The sequence below is a fragment of the Heptranchias perlo genome, chromosome 2, assembly GCF_035084215.1.
Source record: "Heptranchias perlo isolate sHepPer1 chromosome 2, sHepPer1.hap1, whole genome shotgun sequence".
NCBI classification, from domain to species: Eukaryota; Metazoa; Chordata; class Chondrichthyes; order Hexanchiformes; family Hexanchidae; genus Heptranchias; species Heptranchias perlo.
Window position 1 is genome coordinate 112,695,716 of NC_090326.1, and position 27,486 is coordinate 112,723,201.

At 42.4% G+C, this 27,486-nt stretch overlaps 1 protein-coding gene across 4 annotated transcripts in view; it reads right to left on the reverse strand.

The window, feature by feature from the left end:
• Positions 1-27,486, reverse strand: part of LOC137342161 (serine/threonine-protein phosphatase 6 regulatory ankyrin repeat subunit A) — a 188,822-nt gene that overhangs the window by 29,407 nt on the left and 131,929 nt on the right. For all 4 annotated transcript variants that reach the window (XM_068005905.1, XM_068005896.1, XM_068005887.1 and 1 more), the window contains 5 exons: positions 15,529-15,640; positions 11,297-11,323; positions 10,154-10,228; positions 9,357-9,558; positions 2,083-2,170 (listed from right to left, as the gene is read on the reverse strand). In XM_068005905.1, the coding sequence (XP_067862006.1) occupies positions 2,083-2,170; positions 9,357-9,558; positions 10,154-10,228; positions 11,297-11,323; positions 15,529-15,640 (504 nt within the window). The remainder of the gene's footprint in view (positions 1-2,082; positions 2,171-9,356; positions 9,559-10,153; positions 10,229-11,296; positions 11,324-15,528; positions 15,641-27,486) is intronic.

Consider the following 27,486-nt stretch of genomic DNA (forward strand, 5'->3'; position numbering starts at 1 on the left):
TACATTGTCTATGCAAGGTATTTTTTTTAAAAGCAAACATTAACTTTTATCCATAAGAAAATGAGCTCAATTTATCTCAGTCATGTATTTTAAGTGTATGTTATGGATATGAGTAATACTTAATGGTAAATAGGCCAATAAAAAATATAAACATGCATTTAATAAACGTGATTGTGTACATTTTGCCCTATATGTATTTTTGTTGTGGACAAATAGTGATAAAGCACTACTGGGGAAATATTTCCTTTTAATTGCAACATTTATAAAGCCGCTCGAATGTAAAACATGTAAATTATAGCACTGCTTAACATGTGGTCTAATTATTGACAAGAACTCTGTGCTTCGGAGATAGTCTCCATCAGTGTGACCCGGTATCCTTTCAAAGCAGGAACAGTAAATATGATTGAAGATTATAAAATGCTATAAACTGGTCTGAAGGCGCTCCACATTAATGCCTACTTTATGTTAGAGTTGTACTGTAAACCAGCTATCGGCATATGCAGTTTTTTCTTTGACCGTAAAATTGTTATCTAAGCTGTAGCTATTTCCAACGATCAATCTAAAAATACAGACACAGCAACAATAATGGTCACACCATCAGTAATATGTTGCCAGTGCCACTTTCCAACTATTCCTGGCCCATCTACTTGACAGTGACTCTTTTTTTATAAAGATTAAAAACACACCTCAAAATATAAAATAGCTTTTTTTGTAATTTTTTTTTATTCGTTCATGGGATGTGGGCGCCGCTGGCGAGGCCAGCATTTATTGCCCATCCCTAATTGCCCTTGAGAAGGTGGTGGTGAGCTGCCTTCTTGAACCGCTGCAGTCCGTGTGGTGAAGGTTCTCCCACAGTACTGTTAGGTAGGGAGTTCCAGGATTTTGACCCAGCGACGATGAAGAAATGGCGATATATTTCAAAGTTGGGATGGTGTGTTCGACTTGGAGGGGAACTTGGATGTTGTTCCCATGTGCCTGTTGCCCTTGTCCTTCTAGGTGGTAGAGGTCGTGGGTTTGGGAGGTGCTGTCGATGAAGCCTTGGCGAGTTGCTGCAGTTCATCCTGTGGATGGCACACACTGCAGCCATTGTACGCCGGTGGTGGAGGAAGTGAATGTTTAGGGTGGTGCATGTGTATAATATAAGTGCATGTGTGAATACACACAAAGATTTGTAAAGTACTCTTCTTTTACAAATGTACCTGACCAAGCATTAAAAAATGTATAACATATTGCTATTTATATTTAAAGGAGAACGTTACCTGGAGAATGGGCAAATGTACATAGCTCTTCTACTTTCCACAGCTTCTGTTTTTCTCCTTCCCCATCTCCACATTTTCCTACCATTTTTTCTGTCCTTCCTATCCCTCCTCCTCAACCTTTCAATTTATTGCTGTACAGTTTCACAAGTGCCAGCTGACTTCAGCTCTTTGTCCAAATGGTCATTATTTATGTGGGCTCAAAAAGCAACGTTGGCAAGCTATTTGACCAGGAGGGAGGGGAGAATCACATCTCTCTCCCAACATCCATGCATACGCACTTCCAGCAGGGCTCACTGAACATTTTTTTCTTTCACTAGGCTAGTGGTGCCAAGATCAATTCGTAACACTCCCTACCCCCACCCCACCAGACATTAGCTAACTCAGCACGGACCAAGGTTCAGACGGGATTTATTGCTGTCTGTATTGCTCAGGTACTTACTGATTTAATCAGCTCAGCTATCGAGGGGGCACAACTAATTCCTTTAGGCAGCTCTTAGCTACAAAGAATCTTTTACTGAACATTTATAGTAAAAGCAGATTTATGCACTAAATGTTGGCCTGCCACCGGCTGCACAGTAGCTATTCAGTGTAAGCTTATTATTTATGGACAGGAGTTAGATAAATACAACCAGGGCCATGAAGAGAAAGCAGTTTATATTAAATATACTTATGTTTTTTTTTCCTCTTTCTCCCATAGTAACATTCTCTAGTTGGATCAATATTTTAAGTCAACAATTCACTTCTGCTGAATAATTTTTATTTATCCTGCACAGAAAAATTGCCTATTTTTCCTATGGAAAATGCAGTAAAATATTTTACTCACTGGCCATTTCCATCTTGAATGTCCACTGCTGTGTAGAGTTCAGTATTACCTATTAGGAGCCGTAGGCACTCTGAGTGGCCATTTGTTGCTGAGAAATAAACAAAAAAAATGTTAAATAGAATGATTCATGTGCAAAATTTAGTATTATTCTCAACAAAAACAACACTGCAGCAAAATGGCAATAGAATTACTAATATAATTCTACAATGTTCAGTTCCATTCACAACTCTGATAATGAAGCAGCCTAAAGCAAGACCTGGACAACATCCAGGCTTGGGCTGACAAGTGTCATATAACATTCAATGTAAGGAATCTTACAACACCAGGTTATAGTCCAACTGTTTTATTTGAAAATCACAAGCTTTCGGAGGCTTTCCCCTTCATCACTTCACCTGACTAAGGAGAAAGCCTCCGAAAGCTTGTGATTTTCAAATGAAACAGTTGGACTATAACCTGGTGTTGTAAGATTCCTTACATTCGTCAACCCCAGTCCATCGCCGGCATCTCCACATCATATAACATTAAAGCCACTTAAGTGCCAGACGATGACAATCTCCATGAAAAAAAGATCCAACCTTCAAAAGGCACCATTACCGAGTCCCCCATCATCAAAACCCTGTGGGAGAGGCAAAGGCTGAGAATCTGCGTCAGGTGGCTTACCTACTGACTCCTCAAAGCTTCTGCATCATTTTTGTGATGGAATATTCACCACTTGCTTGGATGGGTGTAGTTGCAACACTAAAAAAGCTCACCACCACTCAGGGCAAAGCAGTCTTGATTGGTTCCCCAATCTCAATACCAACCTTGTCCATCACCAGCACGCTGTGGCTACAGTACATACTATCTACAGGATGTACTGCAGCAACTCATCAAGCACCTTCCAGCTTTGTGATCTCTAATGCTACTTGCATTGAGCTGGCTTGTTACATTTTAAAACAGCAATAATTTGAAATAATAGGTTTGTTTTATTCATCTTAAAATGTTCATTTTTTTAATTCTAAAAAAAGGTTTAAGTTCTATACCTCACTAACTCTTAAATGGAATGCTGTGCAGTAAAGATTAATATTTCATCAAGCAAAGAATATGTTCTTCTATCTGGTTGAATGAGTTTACACTTTAAGAGTATCTTAGTTTAGATCTTAACTAGTTAGATATAACTAATTTAGATATAACTAGTAAAAGGTCACAGATTAAATTAATAAGCAGAACCCAAATGTCTGTTGCCAATTTCTAAGCAACAGACATCATAGAAGTTATTACTTTGTGTCTGCCCTGCTCTCTCCCATCCTCAGTTGCAATTTCATTGTTGGGCCTGGTTAGTTATGAACTAGAGCTACAAAAAAAACCTAAAATGTTGAGGAAGAATTGTAAAATTGTAGGATTCAAACAGTATAGGTCCAATGAAGTTTCCAATTATATTGAATTGGCTAAGACACAAATGCACCTGTTAAAGAATTTAATTGGGAGATATTACTTTCTTGTTTCATATTTTAAGTTGCAGAAATGAACTATTTTATCTACATTTTTGCTTCTTTTGACTACAGTAAAAAAAAATGGGAATTTTGATTGTGACTTTTTTTTAAAAAAAGGATACTTGAATTTGGTTCCATGGTGTAGGTAATAAAATACAGCAGGTCTAATTATTAAAATTTACAATAAAAATTTGCAACTTTATTAGTTTATGTAAACACATTTTATAAAGATTTATTTTTTGATCACCTGGTGCTTGTTGGATCACATTACTGCATTAAGAAGTTTCTAGGTTTAGTTGTTTTTATACTGGGGGAATGCAACAATAACTTGCATTTATAAAGCGCCTTTAACGTAGTAAAACGTCCCAAGACGCTTCATAGGAGCATTATCAAACAAAGTTTGACGCCAAGCCACATAAGGAGATATTAGGACAGGTGACCAAAAGCTTGGTCAAAGAAGTAGCTTTTAAGGAGCAACATAAAGGAGGAGCAAGAGGTAGAGAGGTAGAGAGGCAGAGAGTTTGAGGGAGGGAATTCCAGAGCTTAGGGCCTGGGCAGCTGAGGGCACTGCCGCCAATGGTGGAGCGATTAAAATCGGGGATGCGCAAGAGGACAGAATTGGAGCACAGAGATCTCGGAGGGTTGTCGGGCTGGAGGAGGTTACAGAGATAGGGAGGGGCGAGGCCATGGAGGGATTTGTAAACAAGGATGACAATTTTAAAAATCAAGGCATTCCCGGACTGGGAGCCGATGTAGGTCAGTAAGCACATGGGTGATGGGAGAACAGGGCTTGGTACGAGTTAGGATATGGGCAGCAGAGCTTTGGATAAACTCAAGTTTATTGAGGGTGAAAGATGGGAGGTCGGCCAGGAGAGCATTGGAATAGTCGAGTCTAGAGGTAGCAGAGTTTCAGCAGCAGATGAGCTGAGGCAGGGGCAGAGACGGGCGATGTCATGGAGGTGGAAGTAGGTGGTCTTGGTGATGGAGCGGATATGTGGTCATGAGCTCATCTCAGGGTCAAATAGGACGCCAAGGTTGCGAACAGTCTGGTTCAGCCTCAGAGAGTGGCCTGGGAGAAGGATTGAGTTGGTGGCTAGGGAATGGAGTTTCCATCAGGGACCGAAGACAATGGCTTCAGTCTTCCCAATATTTAGCTGCAGCTTTAAAGGTTGAAGCAATTTGCTTTTCGTATTCAGGATTCAGGTGCATAAGGTAATGGGTGAGGTGGTCTTTTTTCTAATCAACTACTGGTAATGTTGGTTGGGGCTAGTTCCTTACTTACCCAAGAATGTCTCATGTTGCTGCTCTCAGCTTTCTCCTCCTGGAATGTGATTTTAGTAGGGGGAGGGGGCAATGAAGGAGTCTTACAGCAAGTGAGCCCAAGAATGGGGGCTAACAGTTTTTCCATCCCAGGCAGAGGCAAAACATTATTAGTACAGATTAAGAAATGCCCTGTAGGTGCTTTAGCTATGTTTATCATGTGAGAGGGGCTGCACTTTGTTTTTTCTGGGGTGGGGGGAAAGAGAGGGAGAATACCATCTTGCAGTTAGTGAGTATTGTAAACAATTTTACAACACCAAGTTATAGTCCAGCAATTTTATTTTAAATTCACAAGCTTTCGGAGATTTCCTCCTTCCTCAGGCAAGGAGGAAATCTCCTGAGGAAGGAGGAAATCTCCGAAAGCTTGTGAATTTAAAATAAAATTGCTGGACTATAACTTGGTGTTGTAAAATTGTTTACAATTGTCAACCCCAGTCCATCACCGGCATCTCCACATCGCAGTTAGTGAGAGCTACACTGGACTGCTTTTGTATGATCTTCAGTTGGTTGATCATTTTGCTGCGGGTAGCGAGTCTCTGTGACTCTACCTCTCACCATTCGTCGTTTATTAACTGACAGACTAGGTTTCATTCCCAGGCACCCTTCAGACTTTGTGTCATGTCTTTTGCTATGGATGTGAAAATGGTGCACAGAGTGGAGGAAGTATCCTAGGGGTGGGGAAAGGAGTTTGCTAACTCTGATCTGATTCTGGAGACACTGGTGGGTACTGGAGGCAATGCCTAATTTGTAAGTGGCAATTCTGGGAGGCAGGTGAGATTTGTCAACTAACTGGTGGAACTCAATCTGGTTCTTGTGGAGAAGTTGGCCTGGTCTGGAAATTGCTTTACAAGTCTTTACACTACCATGAAGACACCATTGGTGATGACACTGAACTATTAGAAGATACTGCTCAACAATACTGCCAGCAAGAGCTTACAGGCAACGCAGTTCTGACGTATAGAATATTACTGCAACAAAACAGGCCATTTGACCCAAGTCTACCCTGGTGTTCTTTGTCTTCACATGGCCCACCTAATCTTAATTCCACTCTCTTGCTCCCTTCTTTTCTAGCAACTATCTAATCCTATTTTAAAAGAATTAACAGTTTATGGTGGAGAATTCCACATTCTCTGAATAAAGAATTTTTTCTAACCTGTTTTAATTCTTTGTGATTGTTTTAAATTTGTGCTCTCTTGCTGATCTGCAAAAACAATATCACTATTTACCTCATGATAACTCTTCACAATCTGAAAAGACTTCTATTTGGTCAATTACCCTGCTCAGCTCCAGTCAAAAAAGCTCTAACTTTTCAAGTCTCTCCGATACTGTAACCCTCGATTCCTGTTAGTATCCGATTGAATCTACATGGCATCTTTTCCATTGATTTTATATCCTTTCTTTAATGGGGTGTTAAATGACCTATCTATACTCTTGCACAAGGTCAACATTACCTCCTTGCTTTTGTGTTCCATGCTTCCAGATAAAAAGAAAAACAAGAGTTGACTTTGCCTTTTTATGGTCTTATCGACTTGTGCTACCACCTTTGATAGACCTGTGTATCTGTACACCTAAACTCTCTGCTAAACTCTCTGCTCCACTACTACATTTAAAATCTTACCAATTAAGTTGTATTTCCTTTCTCTATTCTTCCTTCTCAAATGTATTGCTTCACATTTTTCTACACTGAACTACATCTGCCACCTTTCTGTCTATCCTGCTAGCCTATGTCCTTCTGCAGTTTATCCACAATCCTAGTCACAATTTGACATACCTCTCAATTTGGTGTCTTCAACAAATCGATATTGTTCCCTCAATAATTAAGTTCAGATTGTTCACGGATCTAGCAAATAAGAGCAGCCCAAGACACGTGCCTGTGGAAAATCACTTACCACATCTTTCCAGTTTGAGAAACTTCCCTTATCTTACCCTTCGCTTCCTGCCAGCATATCTATTCAAAACAATTATATACTTCACCCATTTACTTTGTATGCTTAAGACTTTTACACATTTAAGTGAAAATCAGAGAAAAAAAAAATCAGAAAATTTGTCAGGTGACTATTTTTCTGGGCGTACAGTATGAAAGCACTAATTTTCATACAGTTGCCTTGTGGTGGTGTCAGCCGCTCAAAATGGAGTGATTTGCGCATTACTAACAGCTTTGCCCAAAAATTCTGAAGTCTGAAAATAAAACTTTCTTTTTCTGCTGTATGGTTTTAAAAAATCCTGTGGAGTCTTATGATGCAGCCATTTGAGACAGGTTCCTGTGCTGGTGAAAGTAACAGCTGGTTACTCAGCTTATCTTAAATTATGTGCTCCACTCACAGACACAAGGACACATTTCAAGACAGGTTGTGGCTTTATCAGAAAGCTCTGCAATGCTTTTAAAATCACATACATTAAAGCTTTCATCACTTAATGCATGACGGTAAAAACAATTTAGAACCTCCCATACATCCCTGACCTGCCTCTTAAGTCCTGTGGTGCTGAGCAGAACACAAGCTGAATGTAACAGCAGGCAATTTGCTGTATCATAGAAACACAGAAAATAGGAGCAGGAGTAGGCCATTCGGCCCTTCGAGCCTGCTCCGCCATTCAATATGATCATGGCTGACCCTCTATCTCAATACCATATTCCTACTCTCTCCCCATACCCCTTGATGCCTTTTGTGTCTAGAAATCTATCTAGTTCCTTCTTAAATATATTCAGTGATTTGGCCTCCACACCACCCTGAGTGAAGAAATTTCTTCTCATCTCAGTCCTAAATGTCTTACCCCGTATTCTGAGACTGACCTCTCATTCTGGACCCCCCAGCCAGTGGAAACATCCTCTCTGCATCCAGTCTGTCTAGCCCTGTCAGAATTTTATATGTTTCCATGAGATCCCCTCTCATTCTTCTAAACTCGAGTGAATACAGGCCGAGTTGACCCAATCTCTCCTCATATGACAGTCCTGCATCCCGGGAATCAGTCTGGTGAACCTTCGCTGCACTCCCTCTATGGCAAGTATATCCTTTCTTAGGTAAGGAGGCCAAAACTGCACACAATACTCCAGGTCTTATCTCACCAAGGCCCTGTATAACTCCAGTAAGACATTCTTGCTCCTGTACTCAAATCCTCTTGCAATGAAGGCCAACAAACCATTTGCCTTCCTAACTGCTTGCTGCACCTGCATGTTTACTTTCAGTGACTGGTCTACAAGGACACCTTTGTACATCAACATTCCCCAATCTATCACCATTTAAATAATACTCTGCCTTTCTGTTTTTCCTTCTGAAGTGGATAACTTCACATTTATCCACATTATACTGCATCTGCCATGTATTTGCTCACTCACTCAACTTGTCTAAATCGCCCTGAAGCCTTGAATCAGTTCTTACACTCAGCACATGCAGCACTTACAAACACAGGAGCACATTTAAACTGAACGTTTAAGCTCATCTGCAATATTTTAAAATCATGCAGAAGGCAGTAATAGGTGCTGGTTTGAGTTTTGTTCAAATTAATCAATTATCTACTGTATCTGCATCCGGTTTAAAAGGAACTGAATACTGAATTTTTCTTCTGTGCTCCACAAATACACACATCAAGTGTACTACCAGGGGAGGGGCAAAGTTCTTAGAACGAAGACACACCTGGGACTTAATAGAAGTCCACAAACAGTGTGAGGTCGTTATAGGGACGACACCTAGGGTTTTAGGATGCATTACAGGAACCATCAAGTATAAAACAGTTAGCAGCACAACAGGCTTTGATATAGCTGCACTTAGAGGAGTATCATGTCCAGTTTTGAATCATCTCAAAGTATACTGAGGCTTTGGAGAAGATGCAGAGGACGACTACCATATTGATAACTAGACTTAGTGGCCTTAGGTAACAGGATAGGTTTCAGGAGTCGAGGCTGTTTAATTTAGAGAATGCAGGCTTTAAAGGGGACATATTTGAGGTTTTCAAAATGATTAAGGACATGAGGAAAAGAGTTAAAAGAGTCATCGCCCTCTGGAACAGTCATTTGGTGGGTATGTATTTGCTGCAATTCTTTAAAAAGGAACCTGAAAAGTTCCTGAGTGGAGGACATTTCCAGTTTAGAAGGCAAGTTGTTAGTTAGCTGGGATGATAAGGATTAATAGGCTATCGCTGTCTCCTCTGGGGGATGGAGAGGAATTTCCCAGAATGTTTCATAAATTGGCAACAAATTCCCACCCCCCCACCACTCCCACTTTTTTTGCCTCTCCCTCTCCTAGGAGAGTGCGTGGTTAAAGAGTTGGTAAATGGTGTACGGGGTTGCATCAGATCTAGATGAAGTGGGCTCAATGGATATGATTGCCCTTTGCTGTCCTACAATTCATGTGTTCCATTTATTAGGAACATGAAATATTATGGCACCAATGTAGGTTTCGCACTAACACTTTATTATGGTAAAAATCTAGGACAATCATTTCACTCAATATTTTAAAAATACCTAGCAACGAACTCTGTACATACCCGCAGCATGAATTGGGGTTCTTTTAGTTACAAAATCTTTAACAAGAATGGATGCTCCCTGATTGATTAATACGTCCACACACTCTACATGTCCTTTGAAAGCTGCCAGGTCCAACGGTGTGCGTCCATTATTATTTCTCACATCCAAATCTAAGAGAGACTGCACCAGGACCTCTAAAGCCTGGTGGTGACCATGGTAGGCCTGAAAAAGCATATAATAGATTTTGCTTAGGACAAAAATCTACATTTCAAACAGGCAAGAAAAATAAACACATAACCGAAAAAGTTCATCATATAATGAAAGCTGCACCTAAAAATATTACACGAATATGCAATAACCAAAAAAATGTTTCAAACTTCAGAGCTATTTTGCAATTGTCTACAGTAAAACCTCTTCAAAGAATAAAGTTGTTTGTTAACTTGTCTGCCTTTTAATCAATAGTAAATCAGCGTTAATTTAGAGTTAAGACATATTATAGGGTTTTACAATTGCTCTAAAATGACACGCAATGTACAAAATCACAGAACATTTCTTCTACATGCAGTACAATAAATCTCCTGGTACTATGAAAGCTACCACAGTCCTCAAGATGTGAAAGTGGATTCTCAAAAAGCATTCAGAAATTTACATTATGTGCAATGGATTAGATTTGTGGTCAGAAAACATCAGTAGCGGAGATGATAAAATATATATCAAATCACAAAATTGTTACAATCTATTATTACTAGACATGAGTAACTAGCTTAGCAGTCTGACCAGATATATTTCAGAAAATCTGTACGTATTTTGTACTTACAGCTAAATGCAAAGGACTGATGGGCGCTCTGTTATCAGAATCATTCAGCATGTCTGTACCTGAAGTTTCCATCAACTAACAAAATAGATAAGATACTTTAGGAAAGAAGCATGACTAACAAATACAACTGACACAAGCTCTAGGACAAGGGAGCGAGCATGCATTCAATCTTAGATAGGAAAATGTCAATGGACAGTTAATATACAACTTCATGTGATAAATAGCCTACCTAGGGAGACAGTGAAAGCAGCGGAGATTATAAATTCTAAGATAGCTATATTTTTGACATTCAGGACTAATGAAGAGTATCAGAAGTAAATTGGGTCAAGAAGTCTGACTTTTCCCACTGGCCTGATGGATCGAGACAGATCACAAAATTGTTACAATCTATTATTACTAGACATGAGTAACTAGCTGAGCAGTCTGACCAGATATATTTCAGAAAATTTGTAAGTATTTTGTACTGTCTGGTCCTGTATATTCTGTTATCCCTAAGGAAACTGGGACATATGGGAAGGGCAGGGAGCAGACGGCATGTGTGGATTAGTTTAAGTATGCATAGTAATGCATCATGGTGACCATAGTCTCCTGGTACTTGCTTGATTGCCTTCAGAGAAATTGGCCACAAGTTTTCTCGCTTTCCCCGGGAATTAGCATTACCAGCAGTTGTGGAGGGCAGTGCACAACTGTTCACCTTCTAATGGATAGGGTGAGTGTGGAGGGGTCTTGATGTCTTTTCTCAACTTTTTGTAGGGTTGTAATTGTATATGGCAAAACCGAATGAAACAGCACACAATAACACAACACATATTTTTGGAAGCAATGCCTTTCCATTCTATTGCATCTTCTTGGCTTAATGGAGATATTGATGCAAAATATAAGTATTGTAAAGTTTGGTACAGTATGCAAGTTAATTCAGAGTTTTGCTGTTCTGTATATACAAAAGGAGTGACCTGACCAATATAAATTTGTAGGGTTAATTAAAATGGCAACTGCCAAGTAGGAGTGTGAATAATAGTGGGTTTTAAATGTACACAATTAATAATATATTTATCACAATCTTACATCTATATATTAAAGGCTATGACATATTAAATGATAAACCATTACAGTGCATGGTACAAAATGAACATAATAACTTACTACATCTAGGGGAGTTTCATTTGCAATCTGGAAAAGTTAAAAAAAAAACACATGCATTACATGGCAAAGCTCAAGAATCATGTTATAAGCAACCCCCCCCCAATCACTGCCAAAAAAAACCAAACAGTGCCTAATCAAGTTTCTATGAGAGCGGTTGTTTTAACTCATATATACATGTACCTTAATGAAAGTATAATGTTTAATTTACTCAAGATAAGAAGTCTCTCACATGGAAGAGCATGTTGGTCAACATGTGACATCAGAGTAGTGGGTCATGGTTCACACCTGCAATTCTCCACACCAGAGCCCTGATCTCAGCCACAAGTGCAAAGCAAGCGCTTCCCAACAGAGGGGCCATTTTCCAAACCACACTCATTCACTACTAGAAATCAATCGAGACCAGCAAAGAAGGAAGTCTAGGAGCAAGTTGCCGAGGAAAACTAGGAAATGGGACTAAAATAGTGAGTCTTACTCTCAAGTAAAATAAGATAGGATCATACGGTATAAAGAATTTTGTACTTTTCACTAACAATCTAAATGGAAAAAGGCTAATTCATTATAATTTCATGTACAACAGGAATATAACTTTCCCAACTGAAGGTGGCTAGCAATTTTTTTGACACAATGGCAGGGTAATTTGCTAAGTTATTCAAGAAAGTCTAAGAAGGACATGCAATTTAATCTCCATAAAACTAAACTGCTTTAAACACAATCAGGAACTTTTTGCTGCCCATGCAATGGGGTCTGTATGTGCAAGATTTATAAATCATTTCCAGTGTGAAAAGTGCACAAATCTACTCCACTTTTTGATCATAAATCTTTCAATACATTAGACTTCAAAAGCCTCTACAATTAAATTATCCAAGCTTTTATCTTTCAGGTTAGATATTTGCAGCTAGTTTGCAAATTACTGCTAAAAGCCACAGAACATTGTGCAATACAGGTCTAGGTGAATGTTTAGAGGATGCGGAGTGGTTACTAACAGCTCTTTGTTCCATTGAACGAGTTCAAATAAAAGTGGGTCCACTGGTCTTGGCTACCTGTGCTAAAAAAGCCATCCATTTACAGTTGGTAGGGAATTTTAGAGCATCAGTAACAAATAACGGCACAGGTGTGTCTGGCTCATGCATAGTTGGAATTGCAATTATCATTTTTCATCCATGGATTTTCCCCAATGGCAGGTGAAGGTGCGTATAGATAGGTCAGATGGAAGGAGTCATCAATAGTGCCATCGAGCAACACCTGCTCACCAATGCTCAAGTCTGGGTTCCACCAGAACCACTTGGCTCCAGACCTCATCACAGCCTTAATCCAGACATGGACGAAAGGGCTGTATGTCAAAGGAGATGAGAGAGTAGCTGTCCTCTGCATCAAGGCAGCAAAGGACGAAGTATGAAACCAGGAAACCCTAGCAAAGCTGAAGTCAATGAGGGTCAAAGGTAAAATCCTCCAATGGCTGGAGACATATCTGACGCAAAGGAAGATGGTCGTGGATAACGGAGAACAGTCATCACAGCCCCAGGACATCACTGCATGAGTTCCAAATGGAAGCATTCTCTGCCCCATCCACACTTTTACAAAGGGCAAAAGACAGTTGCTGCAAGTCGAAACAGAAAGCAATAGCTTTGCAATCTGCAATCTAACAATTCAACCAAATAAAACATAAGAACATAGGAAATAGGAGGAGTAGGCCCATATGGCCCGTTGAGCCTGCTCAATCATTCAGTATGATCATGGCTGATCTTTTACCTCAACTATACTTTCCTGCCCTTTCCCCATATCCCTTGATTCCCTTAGTGTCTAAATAGCCATTGATCTCAGTCTTGAATATATTCAACGACTGAGCATCCAGAGCTCTCTGGGGTAGAGAATTCCAAAGATTCACAACCCTCTGAGTAAAGACACTTGTCCTTATCTTGGTCCTAAATGGCTGACCCCTTGTCTTGAGACTATAACGTCTGGTTCTAGACTCTCCAGCCAGGAGAAACAGCCTCTCAGCATCTATCCCGTCAAGCCCTCTTAGAATTTTACACGTTTCAATGAGATCACCTCTCATTCTTCTAAACTCCAGAGAGTATAGGCCCATTCTACTCAATTTCCCCTCATAAGACAACCCTCCCATCCCAGGAAATAATCTAGTAAACCTTAGTTGCACCCCCTCTAAAGGCAAGTATATCCTTCCTTAGGTAAGGAGACCAAAACTGTACACACTACTCCAGATGTGGTCTCACCAGAGCCCTATATAATTGCAGCAAGACCTCCTTACTCTTATACTCCAGCCCCCAGTTTGAAACAAAAGCAGAACATTAATGAATAAACAGCTGACACAACGACTTCCCCTCCATCATAAGGTCAGAAGTGGGACTGTTCGCTAATGATTCCAGTGTTCAGCTCCATTCATAACTCCACTGATAATGAAGCAGCCCACGTCAGCCTACAATTGGACCTCAATAACATCCAAACTTGGCCTGACTGGTGGCAGATAGCATTCGTATCACATAAGTGCCAGGTAATGAGAATCTTGAAGAAAAAGCCAAGCCACCTCGTCTTGACCTTCAATGCCTCCACCATCGCCAAGTCCACCAGTTCCCCATCATTAACACCCTGGGGGTCAATACTGACCAGAAGCTGAACTGGACCAGTCACACCAACACAATGCCTACAAGGGCATGACAGGGGCTGGGTATTCTGCGACGAGTGGATCACCTCCTGACCCCTCGAAATCTCTCCACCATCTATAAGGTTTAAGTCAGGAGTGAGATGGAATATTCACTACTTGCCTGGATGGATACAGCTGCAACAACACAAGAAGCTCAACAATGTCCAAAGGAGAGGAATCCACTCGACTTGCTACTGGTCTCAATATCCAAATCCTCTAGCATTGGCTCACTTGTGGCTGCAGTATGCATGATCCGACAGCACCTCCTGCAACTACAAACTCTACCAACAAGAAAGACAAGAGGAGCAGTGTGGTGCAAGTTTCCCTCCAAGTCACACACCATCCTGACTTGGACATACATCACCATTCCTTCATTGTCACTGCGCCAGAATCCTGGAATTCCCTACCCAACACTATTGTGGGAGTACCATCACCACAAGGACTGCAGTGGTTCAAGGAGAAGGCCCATTACCACCTTCTCAGGGCAACTAGGGATGGGCAATAAATGCAACTTTACCAGCATCACCACATCCCAAGAACAAAAAAAGAATCTGAACACCACACTGCTGGATTTTACAGGCTGGTTGAGACTGAACAGAGCCACAAGCTAAAAAAAACATGCAGTGATGGCTAGCACCAGCCATTTATAGGTTGCTTTTCCAGCTCTGTTGCTTCTGGCAAGACTCGAGTTCTGCCAGAGGCTTCACAGCAACCTCATTTACATCGTATATCGCTGCACAAGTTATAGCTGCTGGTGAAAGCGGTGTTGTAATATAAAAGCATTAGAAATCTAAAGGATAGATACAATAAAAACTGAATACTTCCTGCAAACTTAGGTCCCACGTTTAATTTTACTTTGCGTTTGCTCCACAATTTGTATTAAAAATACAAACAGGCTGTTTACTCCCTCAATTATGTCAAAAGAGATCAAAGAGAAATGACAAGACAGATCAGTTGCTCCCCCCGACAACAATCATCTGATCACAGACCTAGCTGTGAATATAGAGTAAGCCTGGGTCAGTTGGTGGCACTCCCACTGCTGGGTCAGAAGGTTGTGGGTTCAAGCACCACTAGAGATTTCAGTGCAAAATCTAGGACGACACTTCAATGTAGTACTGAGAGAATGGCGCATTGCTGGATGAGGCTTTAAAGGGAAGTCCCACTTGCCTGTTCACGTGGATGTAAAAAATCCCATGGTACTATTTCAGGAACAGCAAGGAGTTCTTCTGTTGTCTTGGCCAATGTTCCTCCCTCAACCATTACCAAAAAACAGATTATCATTCTAATCATTCATTCATTTGCTGCTTGTGGCTACTGCATTTGCTGCACTTCATAGGAATCCACTGGTTGTAAACCGCTTTGGGAATATAAATAGCCACGTTTTTTTCTCTCTTAAACACCCGGTGATTCTTTTTTGGTGGTGGCCACAATGAAGTCCACATAAAAATACACAAATCAAGATTATTCCACAGTAAAAGGTAAACGGAACTTAAACCGTTTCCTACTTACTTCTATACCATCTATAGAAAGCATTTAACATGCTTTTAAAATTATCAGAATTAAACACACTTACAAGTTCAAGACATAAACGATGTCCATAGGCAGCTGCGTAATGCACTGCGTTATAGCCCTGTTTATCTCGAATTCCAGGATTTGCATCATTTCGGAGTAGATACTCCAGGCACCTATAGATGGTTAAGAAAACTGTCTTAAATTGCAACTCAATTAAGATAAGCTTGAATGTACACCAACACTTCATTTGAAAAAGTACAAACACAAGTATATTTTTTTATTAATGGATTTAAAAGCAACAGAAAAGTCAAGGCACTTTTCAGTTTTGTCTGAATTCTATGGAAGGCCCATATAAACACTTAGCAACAACTAGTGAGATTTTAAATGTATTTGGTCATCATAGAATAAAAATACTATTACAATTGAGATTCAATTTTTATTGAACTATATTTTGTGGCAAAATTGGACACAAACATGCTCAAACATCCTTCCCTCTGCCCAAAATGCCATGTCAGAGATACAAATTAAAGGAACTTTAGTATGCTAATGGCTCAGTGTGCTCCTCATAGGTTAGTGAGGTGAAAATCAGCAAGTTTCTAGTTCTAATCATTATCCTGTGACCCCTGCTGGAAATGTGCATGTATGAATAAATGCTGGGTGAAGACAGGATCAAGCTTGGATTTGATTTCCTCTCTGTTAAATCTGCTGACACTGACTGCTAAACTCACACATAACACATGAATATTGGCTACTCAAGTGAGGCACTAGAGGCAAACCACCACCCATTAACTGTACCTCAAAAAGAAGAAAAAAATAAAACTTTTTACTGCTTGCTACCATCCAATTTTTCAGATCTAGGCTCAGTAAATCTGCAATAATGGATTGGTCATGAGCTCGAGGGAGATCTCCAGTTTAGCACTGCTACAAGTCATATTTTTCTTCATAAAGTACAATGGCTTTGTCCAGGTGTGCAAGTTTCATCACAGCTCTTATGACACTAAGGAGCTTGCCTGGTGAACATATGCACATAGGTAACTATCTGAATCAGCAGCAACACCAGGCCAAATGTGATTTCAATCAGATAATCTTAAATCTTGTCAGAAAACAATGGTACACTACCAATATACCAGAGCGTCTACTGATACCACTGCGTCAGCCGATGAGTTGCACTGTGTCAGCCAATGAGCTGGGGGTGGGGTGGGACTTACGGCAGGACTCATAGCAGTGTATTTTACAGCAAACTAAGTCTATTTACTCGGCAAACAGAGTCATTTCAAACAGCGCACTAGAGCAAACAGTTTACAGGGTCTATTTAAAAAGAGTCTTTACAAACTACAACAAACGGAACTCGTGCCCAAAACTGCAGCAACGTCTCCCGATAAAAGCATTGTGATTTCTCCAGCAAAACGCAGTGAGTGGAGGATAGTTATATAAATTATGCGCGTGAAATCAATCCCAGTCACTTACAGCAGTGCAGTCTCCAGGCGCGATTGATGGGGAAATTACCCAATCATCTCCATTCTGGCTGGGAATAATGGGGTCACTATATGCAGCCATAATATACAAGTACTCTGAAGACCTAGTGGAAAAACAAGCACATCTGCTCCAATCCTTTCATTGGGTCTCCAATAGGTGTACCCCTTAGCTTCTCCTAGGCGGTCTTCCACTGGCATGCACTGATCTGAAACAGTGTGCCAGATTTCCTTCAGATCATTCCCTGCTGCTTACTTATGAGCAACTATGTCCTGGTTTGCTGGAGATTTACAAGTAAATGTTGTAATCTCCTTCAGACAATCAGAAGCAGGCATGATGTTAGTAACTTCATAAATTTCCCAGCTTTTAACTACTCTTCTTCACCTCAATGCTGTATTACTAATCTTATATCCCCATTTCAGGTTTATGTTAGCTTTGTAAAATGTTATCATGGTCTTTCTGTAAACTAGCTTTTACAAGTTAAGACAGGATACCTTCCTTACATAAACAAGCTACACAGTTATGCATTGTAAAATTTGGGTTTCCCTTTCCTGTCTCAACAACAGCAGTAGCAAATTGGCTAATTTCTGCAAAGCAAATACATCACAGCTAGCACCTCTTGCAGAGCTTAATTTCCCACTGTGCAAAATGGAATTGCTGAAAACCTGCTGAAAATCAAGATATAAATGAAAGAACCCTTCATATTTAAGACATTTTGCTTGGAGTTATAGGATTTTTATTAAGGGAAAAAAAAAGCTCCTGAAATTAAGTCTACACTGTTGTGAGGTCTTCTGTGCACAACTTCATGGTCATGGGTGCATGGTACTAAGCTATATAAAATCAAGAAGGTTTGGGGTGAGTTAGCTGATCTTGGCCAGCATGCTGCAATTGGCCTCAGCACAACTGCTGAGCCCAGGAACATTCCCCAGTGCTACCAAAGCACAAGACCGCTCTCAAGTTAAACCACATTCCCCTTTCCCAGTACTACTAAATACCAAATATCTACCTCCAATTGATGGCTTGAGGGTATCGCCTATATAGCATAAAAACCCCTTACTATAAAACAGTAAATCCTCCGATTCACCATTAGAAACACTACGGGAGATTAGAACCCTCAAGTTCATAACTCTTAACATCTGCTATTCTTTTTTCCATCACCGGCATTCTTTTTTCCTCCACAGGATGGAGTTGTAACCTCTTTTTAAAAAAAAAATATCACAAGGTCTTACTTGCTCCAGAGGTGGAAATGGAGCCTCTCAGTCAGTTAAAAAATACAGCTAAAGGACCTAATAATTGGAACTTTCAACTTTGGCGGTGGTACAAAATGGGCAATATCGACTGGCCGCCTGTTATATGCCCTGCTGATTTTCCTATCTGCCCAACAATTCCTCCAACTAACAGTGAGTAAGTTGGAAATAGAATTAAAGGAAAGGGAAGGACTTGCAATAATATCGTGCCTTTCACAGCCTGAGACATCCCAAAGCGCTTTACAGCAAATAAAGTACTTTTGAAGTGTGTTCACTGGTGTAATGAAGGGAAATGGGACAGCCAATTTGCCAACAGCAAGGTCCCACAAATAGCAATTAAATAAATGAACAGATAATCTGTTTAAATGATGTTGGTTGAGGTATAAATGCTGGTTAGGACACGGAGAACTCCCCTGCTCTTCTTCGAATAGCACCATGAGATCTTTTACGTCCACCCGAGAGGGCATACAGGGCCGTGACTTAACATCTCATCCAAAGGACTGCACCTCCCTCAGTACTGCACTGAGGTGTCAGTCTGGATTATGTGCTCAAGTCTCTGGAGTGTGGCTTGAACCCACAACCTGCTGACTTAAAAAAATTACAAATTAAACTAGACAAACCTACAAGAATTCTTTGAGGAACTATCAGAGTTTGTCAAAAAATGGAATTCAATTTCCGCTGTTCATCTAGAATTAAGCAATGCTTTTAATATAGTACCGCATTGGAAGTTGGTCCATAGTATAGGAATAGGTGGACAATTGTTGAAATGGATTGGAAACTGGATGCAACAGACTCTGATAGTCTGACTTTCAAATATAAAACATCGAACCATGCGTTTTTGGAAATGTTTTAGGTAAGGGGAAAGAGGATTGCATAAATAAGTAAAATAATTGATACAGTTTGAGAGGTGTACACAAAAATACAACTTAAAACGAGGGGAAGAAACCTAAACAATATAAAAATACCAAAACAAAAAAACACTTAGGTAAGTGTCAAAAAAGGGAGCGCCTTGTGACAAAAGGGAGGCGGGGCAAAGACAAAATGAGGGTAGCAACTATCTCCTTACTCTATGTATTGGTCAGCTTTTACATCTATTTTGTCTTGTGGGTGACAAGTCAGGAGATGGCTGTACAGGGAACTGCTCTGGAGTGGCAGGAAGTGACTAGTGGTGAGGACCAAGGATTAGTGCTGGAACATTGGATATTCAAGTTGTTTATCAATTAAGTAAAAGTGGAGATGGAGACAAAACTGTCAGAATTTGCAAATGTCATTAATTTGGGGTGGGGTTGCAAATAATCATGAGAAGGCTGATCAACTGGAGGGATCTAGATATATTCAGAAGTTGGCTGAGAAATGGTAAATTAAATTCAATGTTGACAAATGCAAAATGACGGAACAAGGAAGAACAACATTAGAACTATAAACTACAGGAAAAGGATTTGGGGGATTGATGGACAAATTATCTAAAGAAGGGAATACACAATAAGTGGGAGAATACTGAGAGGTGTAGAGGAAGATAGGGTCCTGGAGTGCACGTCCACAGATCCCTGAAGGAAGCAGGACAGGTAGATAAGGTGGTTAAGAAGTCATACGGGATCTTTCCTTTATTAGCCGAGGCATAGAATATAAGAGCAGGGAGGTTTTGCTAGAACTGTATAAAACACTAGTTAGGCCACAGGTAGAGTACTGCGTACAGTTTCTGGTCACCACATCACAGGAAAGATGTGATTGTATTAGAGAGGGTACAGAGGAGATTTACAAGGATATTGCCAGGTCTGGAGAATTTAATCTATGAGGATAGATTTGATAGGCTGGGGTTGTTTTCTTTGGAACAGAAGAGGCTGAGGGGTGATTTAATTGAAGTGTAGAAAATTATGAGGGGCCTAGATAGAGTGAATAGGAAGGACCTTTTTCCCTTAGCAGAGGGGTCAATAACCAGGGGCATAGATTTAAACTAATTGGTAGAAGGATTAGAGGGGAGTGGTGGGGGTCTGGAACTCACTACCTGAAAGGGTGGTAGAGGCAGAAACACTCATCACATTTAAAACATACTTGGATATGCACTTGAAGTGCCGTAACCGACAAGGCTACGGACCAAGTGCTGGAAAGTGGAATTAGGCTGGGTAGCTCTATTTCAACCGGCACAGTCACAATGGGCAAATGGCCTCTTTCTATGCCATAAATTTTCTGTTTCTAAGTTAAGGATAGTATTAGATTAAAAGAAGAGGCCTATAATGTTGCCAAGAAGAGTAATAAGCCTGAGGATTGGGAGAGTTTTAGAAATCAGCAAAGGATGACCAAAAAATTGATAAAATGGGAGAAAATAGAATGTGAAAGTAAACTAGCAAGAAATATAAAAATAGATTGTAAGAGCTTCTACAAGTATGTAAAAAGGAAGAGATTAACAAAAGCAAACATTGGTCCCTTAGAGGCTGAGACAGGAGAAATTATAATGGGGAATAAGGAAATGGCAGAGACATTAAACAAATATTTCGTATCTGCCTTCACAGATGAAGACACAAAAAGCATACCAGAAATAGTGGGGAACCAAGGGGCTAATGAGAATGAGGAACTTAAAGTAATTAATATCAGTAGAGAAAAAGTACTGGAGAAACATTTACTTTCCTTTTTTTTTTCTCTTGACATTGTAGTTGTTGTTAAGCTAACTTAAGGGTTAAGTCATGGCAGGAGATCCCAGAGCTGTGTCATGTTCCTCTTGTGGGATGTGGGAATTCAGGGATCCTTCCTGTGTCCCTGATTCCTTCACCTGCGGGAAGTGTGTCCAGCTGCAGCTACTGTTTGACCGCTTGACGGCTCTGGAGCTGCGGATGGACTCACTTTGGAGCATCCGTGATGCTGAGAAAGTCATGGATAGCACGTTCAGTGAGTTGGTCACACCACAGATAAAAATTACTGAGGGAGATAGTGAACGGGTGACCAACAGACAGAGGAAGAGTAGGAAGGCAGTGCAGGGGTCCCCTGCGGTCATCTCCCTCCAAAACAGGTATACCGTTTTGGATACTGTTGGGGGAGATGGCTCACCAGGGGAAGGTGGCAGTGGCCAGGTTCATGGCACCATGGCTGGCTCTGCTGCACAGGAGGGCAGGAAAAAGAGTGGCAGAGCTATAGTGATAGGGGACTCGATTGTAAGGGGAATAGACAGGCGTTTCTGCGGACGCAACGGAGACTCCAGGATGGTATGTTGCCTCCCTGGTGCAAGGATCAGGGATGTCTCGGAGCGGCTGCAGGACATTCTGGAGGGGGAGGGTGAACAGCCAGTTGTCGTGGTGCATATAGGCACCAACGATATAGGTAAAAAACAGGATGAGGTCCTACAAGCTGAATTTAGGGAGTTAGGAGTTAAACTAAAGAGTAGGACCTCAAAGGTAGTAATCTCAGGATTGCTACCAGTGCCACGGGCTAGTCAGAGTAGGAATGACAGGATAGCTAGGATGAATACGTGGCTTGAGAAATGGTGCAAGAGGGAGGGATTCAAATTCCTGGGCCATTGGAACCAGTTCTGGGGGAGGTGGGACCAGTACAAATTGGACGGTCTGCATCTGGGCAGGACTGGAACCAATGTCCTAGGGGGAGTGTTTGCTCGTGCTGTTGGGGAGGGTTTAAACTAATGTGGCAGGGGGATGGGAACCGATGCAGGAAGTCAGTGGGAAGTAAAGTGGTGACAGAAACAAAAGGCAGTAAGGGAGAGTGTACAGAACATGACCGGACAGATGGTCTGAGAAAGCAGGGCAAAGACCAAGGGAAGTCTAGATTAAACTGCATTTATTTCAATGCAAGAAGTCTGATGGGCAAGGCAGATAAACTCAGGGCATGGATGGGTACATGGGACTGGGATGTTATAGCTATTACTGAAACATGGCTAAGGGAGGGGCAGGACTGGCAGCTCAATGTTCCAGGGTACAGATGCTATAGGAAAGATAGAGAGGAGGGGGAGTTGCGTTCTTGATTAGGGAGAACATCACGGCAGTAGTGAGAGGGGATATATCCGAGGGTTCGCCCACGGAGTCCATATGGGTAGAACTGAAAAATAAGAAGGGAGAGATCACTTTGATAGGATTGTACTACAGACCCCCAAATAGTCAACGGGAAATTGAGGAGCAAATATGTAAGGAGATTACAGACAGCTGCAAGAAAAATAGGGTGGTAATAGTAACTTTAACTTTCCCAACATTGACTGGGACAGCCATAGCATTAGGGGCTTGGATGGAGAGAAATTTGTTGTGTATTCAGGAGGAATTTCTCATTCAGTATGTGGATGGCCCGACTAGAGAGGGGGCAAAACTTGACCTCCTCTTGGGAAATAAGGAAGGGCAGGTGACAGAAGTGTTAGTGAGGGATCACTTTGGGACCAGTGATCATAATTCCATTAGTTTTAAGATAGCTATGGAGAAGGATAGGTCTGGCCCAAAAGTTAAAATTCTAAATTGGGGAAAGGCCAATTTTGATGGTATTGGACAGGAACTTTCAGAAGTTGATTGGGAGAGTTTGTTGGCAGGCAAAGGGGCGTCTGGTAAGTGGGAGGCTTTCAAAAGTGTGTTAACCAGGGTTCAGGGCAAGCACATTCCTTATAAAGTGAAGGGCAAGGCTGGTAGAAGTAGGGAACCTTGGATGACTCGGGAGATTGAGGCCCTAGTCAAAAAGAAGAAGGAGGCATGTGACATGCATAGGCAGCTGGGATCAAGTGGATCCCTTGAAGAGTATAGAGATTGCCGGAGTAGAGTTAAGAGAGAAATCAGGAGGGCAAAAAGGGGACATGAGATTGCTTTGGCAGATAAGGCAAAGGAGAATCCAAAGAGCTTCTACAAATACATAAAGGGCAAGAGAGTAATTAGGGAGAGAGTAGGGCCTCTTAAGGATCAACAAGGTCATCTATGTGCGGAACCACAAGAGATGGGTGAGATCCTGAATGAATATTTCACATCGGTATTTACGGTTGAGAAAGGCATGGATGTTAGGGAACTTGGGGAAATAAATAGTGATGTATTGAGGAGTGTACATATTACAGAGAGGGAGGTGCTGGAAGTCTTAACGTGCATCAAGGTAGATAAATCTCCGGGACCTGATGAAATGTATCCCAGGACGTTATGGGAGGTTAGGGAGGAAATTGCGGGTCCCCTAGCAGAGATATTTGAATCATCGACAGCTACAGGTGAGGTGCCTGAAGATTGGAGGGTAGCAAATGTTGTGCCTTTGTTTAAGAAGGGCGGCAGGGAAAAGCCTGGGAACTACAGACCGGTGAGCCTGACAGCTGTAGTGGGTACGTTGTTAGAGGGTATTCTGAGGGACAGGATCTACAGGCATTTGGAGAGGCAGGGACTGATTAGGAACAGTCAGCATGGTTTTGTGAGAGGAATATCATGTCTCACGAATTTGATTGAGTTTTTTGAAGGGGTAACCAAGAAGATAGATGAGGGCTGTGCAGTAGACGTGGTCTACATGGACTTCAGCAAAGCCTTTGACAAGGTACCGCATGGTAGGTTGTTACATAAGGTTAAATCTCACGGGATCCAAGGTGAGGTAGCCAATTGGATACAAAATTGGATTGACGACAGAAGACAGAGGGTTGTTTTTCAAACCGGAGGCCTGTGTCCAGCGGTGTGCCTCAGGGATCGGTGCTGGGTCCGCTGTTATTTGTTATTTATATTAATGATTTGGATGAGAATTTAGGAGGCATGGTTAGTAAGTTTGCAGATGACACCAAGATTGGTGGCATTGTGGACAGTGAAGAAGGTTATCTGGGATTGCAACGGGACCTTGATAAATTGGGCCAGTGGGCCGATGAATGGCAGATGGAGTTTAATTTAGATAAATGGGAGGTGATGCATTTTGGTAGATCGAATCGGGCCAGGACCTACTCCGTTAATGGTGGGGCGTTGGGGAGAGTTATAGAACAAAGAGATCTAGGAGTACAGGTTCATAGCTCCTTGAAAGTGGAGTCACAGGTGGATAGGGTGGTGAAGAAGGCATTCGACATGCTTGGTTTCATTGGTCAGAACATTGAATACAGGAGTTGGGATGTCTTGTTGAAGTTGTACAAGATGCTACCGGGACTTGATGGTTTGACTTATAGGGAGAGGTTAGATAGACTGGGACTTTTTTCCCTGGAGAGTAGGAGGTTAAGGGGTGATCTTATGGAAGTCTATAAAATAATGAGGGGCAAAGAAAAGGTAGATAGTCAAAATCTTTTCCCAAAGGTAGGGGAGTCTATAACAAGGGGACATAGATTTAAGGTGAGAGGGGAGAGATACAAAAGGATTCCAGAGGGTGGTGAGTGTCTGGAACGAGCTGCCAGAGGCAGTAGGAGAGGCGGGTACAATTTTGTCTTTTAAAAAGCATTTGGACAGTTACATGGGTAAGATGGGTATAGAGGGATATGGGCCAAGTGCAGGCAATTGGGACTAGCTTAGTGGTATAAACTGGGCGACATGGACATGTTGGGCCGAAGGGCCTGTTTCCATGTTGTAACTTCTATGATTCTATGAAACTAATGGGACTAAAAGCCGATAAATCCCCTGCACCTGATGGCCTACATTCGAGGGTTCCAAAAGAGGTGGCTGCAGGTGGATGCATTGGTTATGATCTAACAAAATTTCCGAGATTCTAGAATGGTCCCAGCAGATTGGAAGGTAGCAAATGTAACACCACTATTCAAGAAAGGCAGGGTGGGGGGGGGGGGGAAAGAGGGGAAAAAAAGAGAAAACAGGGAACAGCAGGCCAATTAGCCTGACATCAGTCGTCGGGAAAATGCTGGAATCCACTATTAAGGAAGTGGTAACAGGGCACTTAGAAAATCACTGGGCTCGATATTAGCACCCGCAATCGGGTGCGTTCCTGGCAGGGGGGGCTCCGAAAATCGGGGAATCCCGGAGCGGGTCGGGAGCCCGGCTCCAACCCGCCCACTTCCGGGTTCCGCACAGACGCGCTGACATGCGCGTGCAGCCCCCGCATGTGGGACTCCCGCAGGCAATTAAAGCCCGCGGGGTGCCACTTAAAAGTATTTATTCTGGTTTTTCAGGTCGTTAACAGGCCTGATTAAGGAGATATTTCAGGAGAGGTGGGATTTTACAAACAACTGGGACTGTTTCCCGTACTGGGGGAAACACTCCCAGTTCAAATGGACGTGTTGCAGCCATCAGTCTGTGGCAGCTGCAAAGGTCCATTTGACAGTGGGGGGACCCTCACTCATTGCAGGAGGCCACTCTGTCACTTTGGACAAAGTTTGGCCTCCACCACCCTCCTCCTAACAATCAAATTCACCAACTTGCACACTTACCCCGGTGTCCAGACACATGTATCTACCTTGCGGACCCCCTCAGATTTACATCTTCCGGATGGGGGCCGCCGTAGCTTCAGTCATGACCTCCTCAGAGGGCGAACAGCATCACCAGCCTCGCCGTCCACCTCTGACACGTGGAGCTCCACAACAGTGCTGTGACACATCCACCTGCACAACAGGAGGGAGGGCAAAGGCAGAGAGAGATGCATCGCAGAGGGCACTACCCTCGCCACAGGGTCCACAGACCGAGGCTCAGCTTCCTGGACCTCTCTGAGCAGCAGTGCACACGGAGGCTCAGTCACTCGACATGTAGTCGTGGACATCTGCAGCCTCCTTCACGCCGAGCTGCTCCTGGCTGGCCCGAGCACCATCTTTTTACCTGTCGCCGTCAAAGTCACCACTGCCCTCAACAACTTCTCCTCCGCATCCTTCCAGGGTGCCACCGGGGACATCGCCGACGTGTCTCAGTCGTCTGCACAAAAGAGCCCTGCAAATACACCTACACCCACTCTGCAGTGACACAATGGGTGGCATCAGGTGTGGGTCTTCATTGTGATCCTCAGGAAAGGGCATTATTGCACAAACCAGACAAGATTCGCAAAGACGTGGCAGTAGTGGTGCCAATATAATATGTGATGTGAGTTGGTCAGAAATTAAATAGAAGTAAAAACCATGACAAACCCTCAAACACCCTTGTGCATCCCCTTCATGCTCACGACACATTTGCCTTACGCTTCCTACTGCACATATGTGATGCATGCCCTGTGGCTGCAGCACAGGTAGTGGCAGGTTGAGTGAGGCTGACCGTGAAAGAGATGCATGAGAGGGTGAGTATGAGATAGAGCCATGAGATTGTGTGAGGATTGGGTTGAGTGGTAGTGGCGGGATGAGTACTGGCGAGGTGAGTAAGTGCAGGTAAGATGAGGATGAGCTTTGAGTAGGTGTGAGGCGTGATGCGACAGAGTAGTGTTGGCAGTGCAGAAGGAGACGTGGGGTGGGGGCGGTGATGTGGCAGACGGAGTGTAGGGGAATGAGTAAGTGTACTCACTTTGGCTGACCTACTTAGGTCATTGCAGCACCTCCTGCACTGTATGCAGGTGCGTGATAGGTTGGTGGTGCAGGTGACCTCCTCTGCCACCTTGAGCCAGGCCTTCTTGGTGGCAGAGGCAGGCCGCTTCCTCCCGCCCGCCGGGGGGAAGATCTCTGTCCTCCCCCTCACCCCATCCAATGATACCTGGAGTGAAGCATCATTAAACCTGGGAGCAGCCTTCCCCCGGGCTGCTCCATGCTGTAATTTTTCCTATTTCTTGCAGCATCAATCAGTGGAGGACTGCCCCTTTAAATAGAGCTCCTCCAGTTGACAGACCTTACTGTGCATGCGCAGTCCGCCCGATGCGCAGCTCAGCAGCGGGGAACCCAGACGACCAGGTAAGTGGATCCAATCAGTCTGCGCGGGGCAGACTGATTTTACCGGGCGCGTTACCCACGCACCCAATAGACCCCCCCGCCGCCCTGCTAATATCGAGCCCATTATGTTCTTATAATATGATTAGGCAGAGTCAACATGGTTTTATGAAAGGGAAATCGTGCTAAACAAATTTATTACAGTTTTTTGAGAATGTAACTGGCAGGGTAGATAAAGGAGAACCAGTGGATGTAGTATATTTGGATTTTCAAAAGGCATTCGCTAAGGTGCCACATAAAAGGTTGTTACACAAGATAAGGGCTCATAGGGTTGGGGGTAATATATTAGCATGGATAGAGGATTGGTTAACGGACAGAAGAGAGAGTAGGAATAAACAGGTCATTTTCAGGTTGGCAGGCTGTAACTAGTAGGGTCCCACAAGGATTGGTGCTGGAGTCTCAGCTATTTACAATCTATATTAATGACTTAGATGAAGGGACCAAGTGTAATGTATCCAAGTTTGCTGATGATACAAAGCTAGGTGGGAAAGTAAGCTGTGAGGAAGGACACAAAGAGTCAGCAAAGGGATCTAGACAG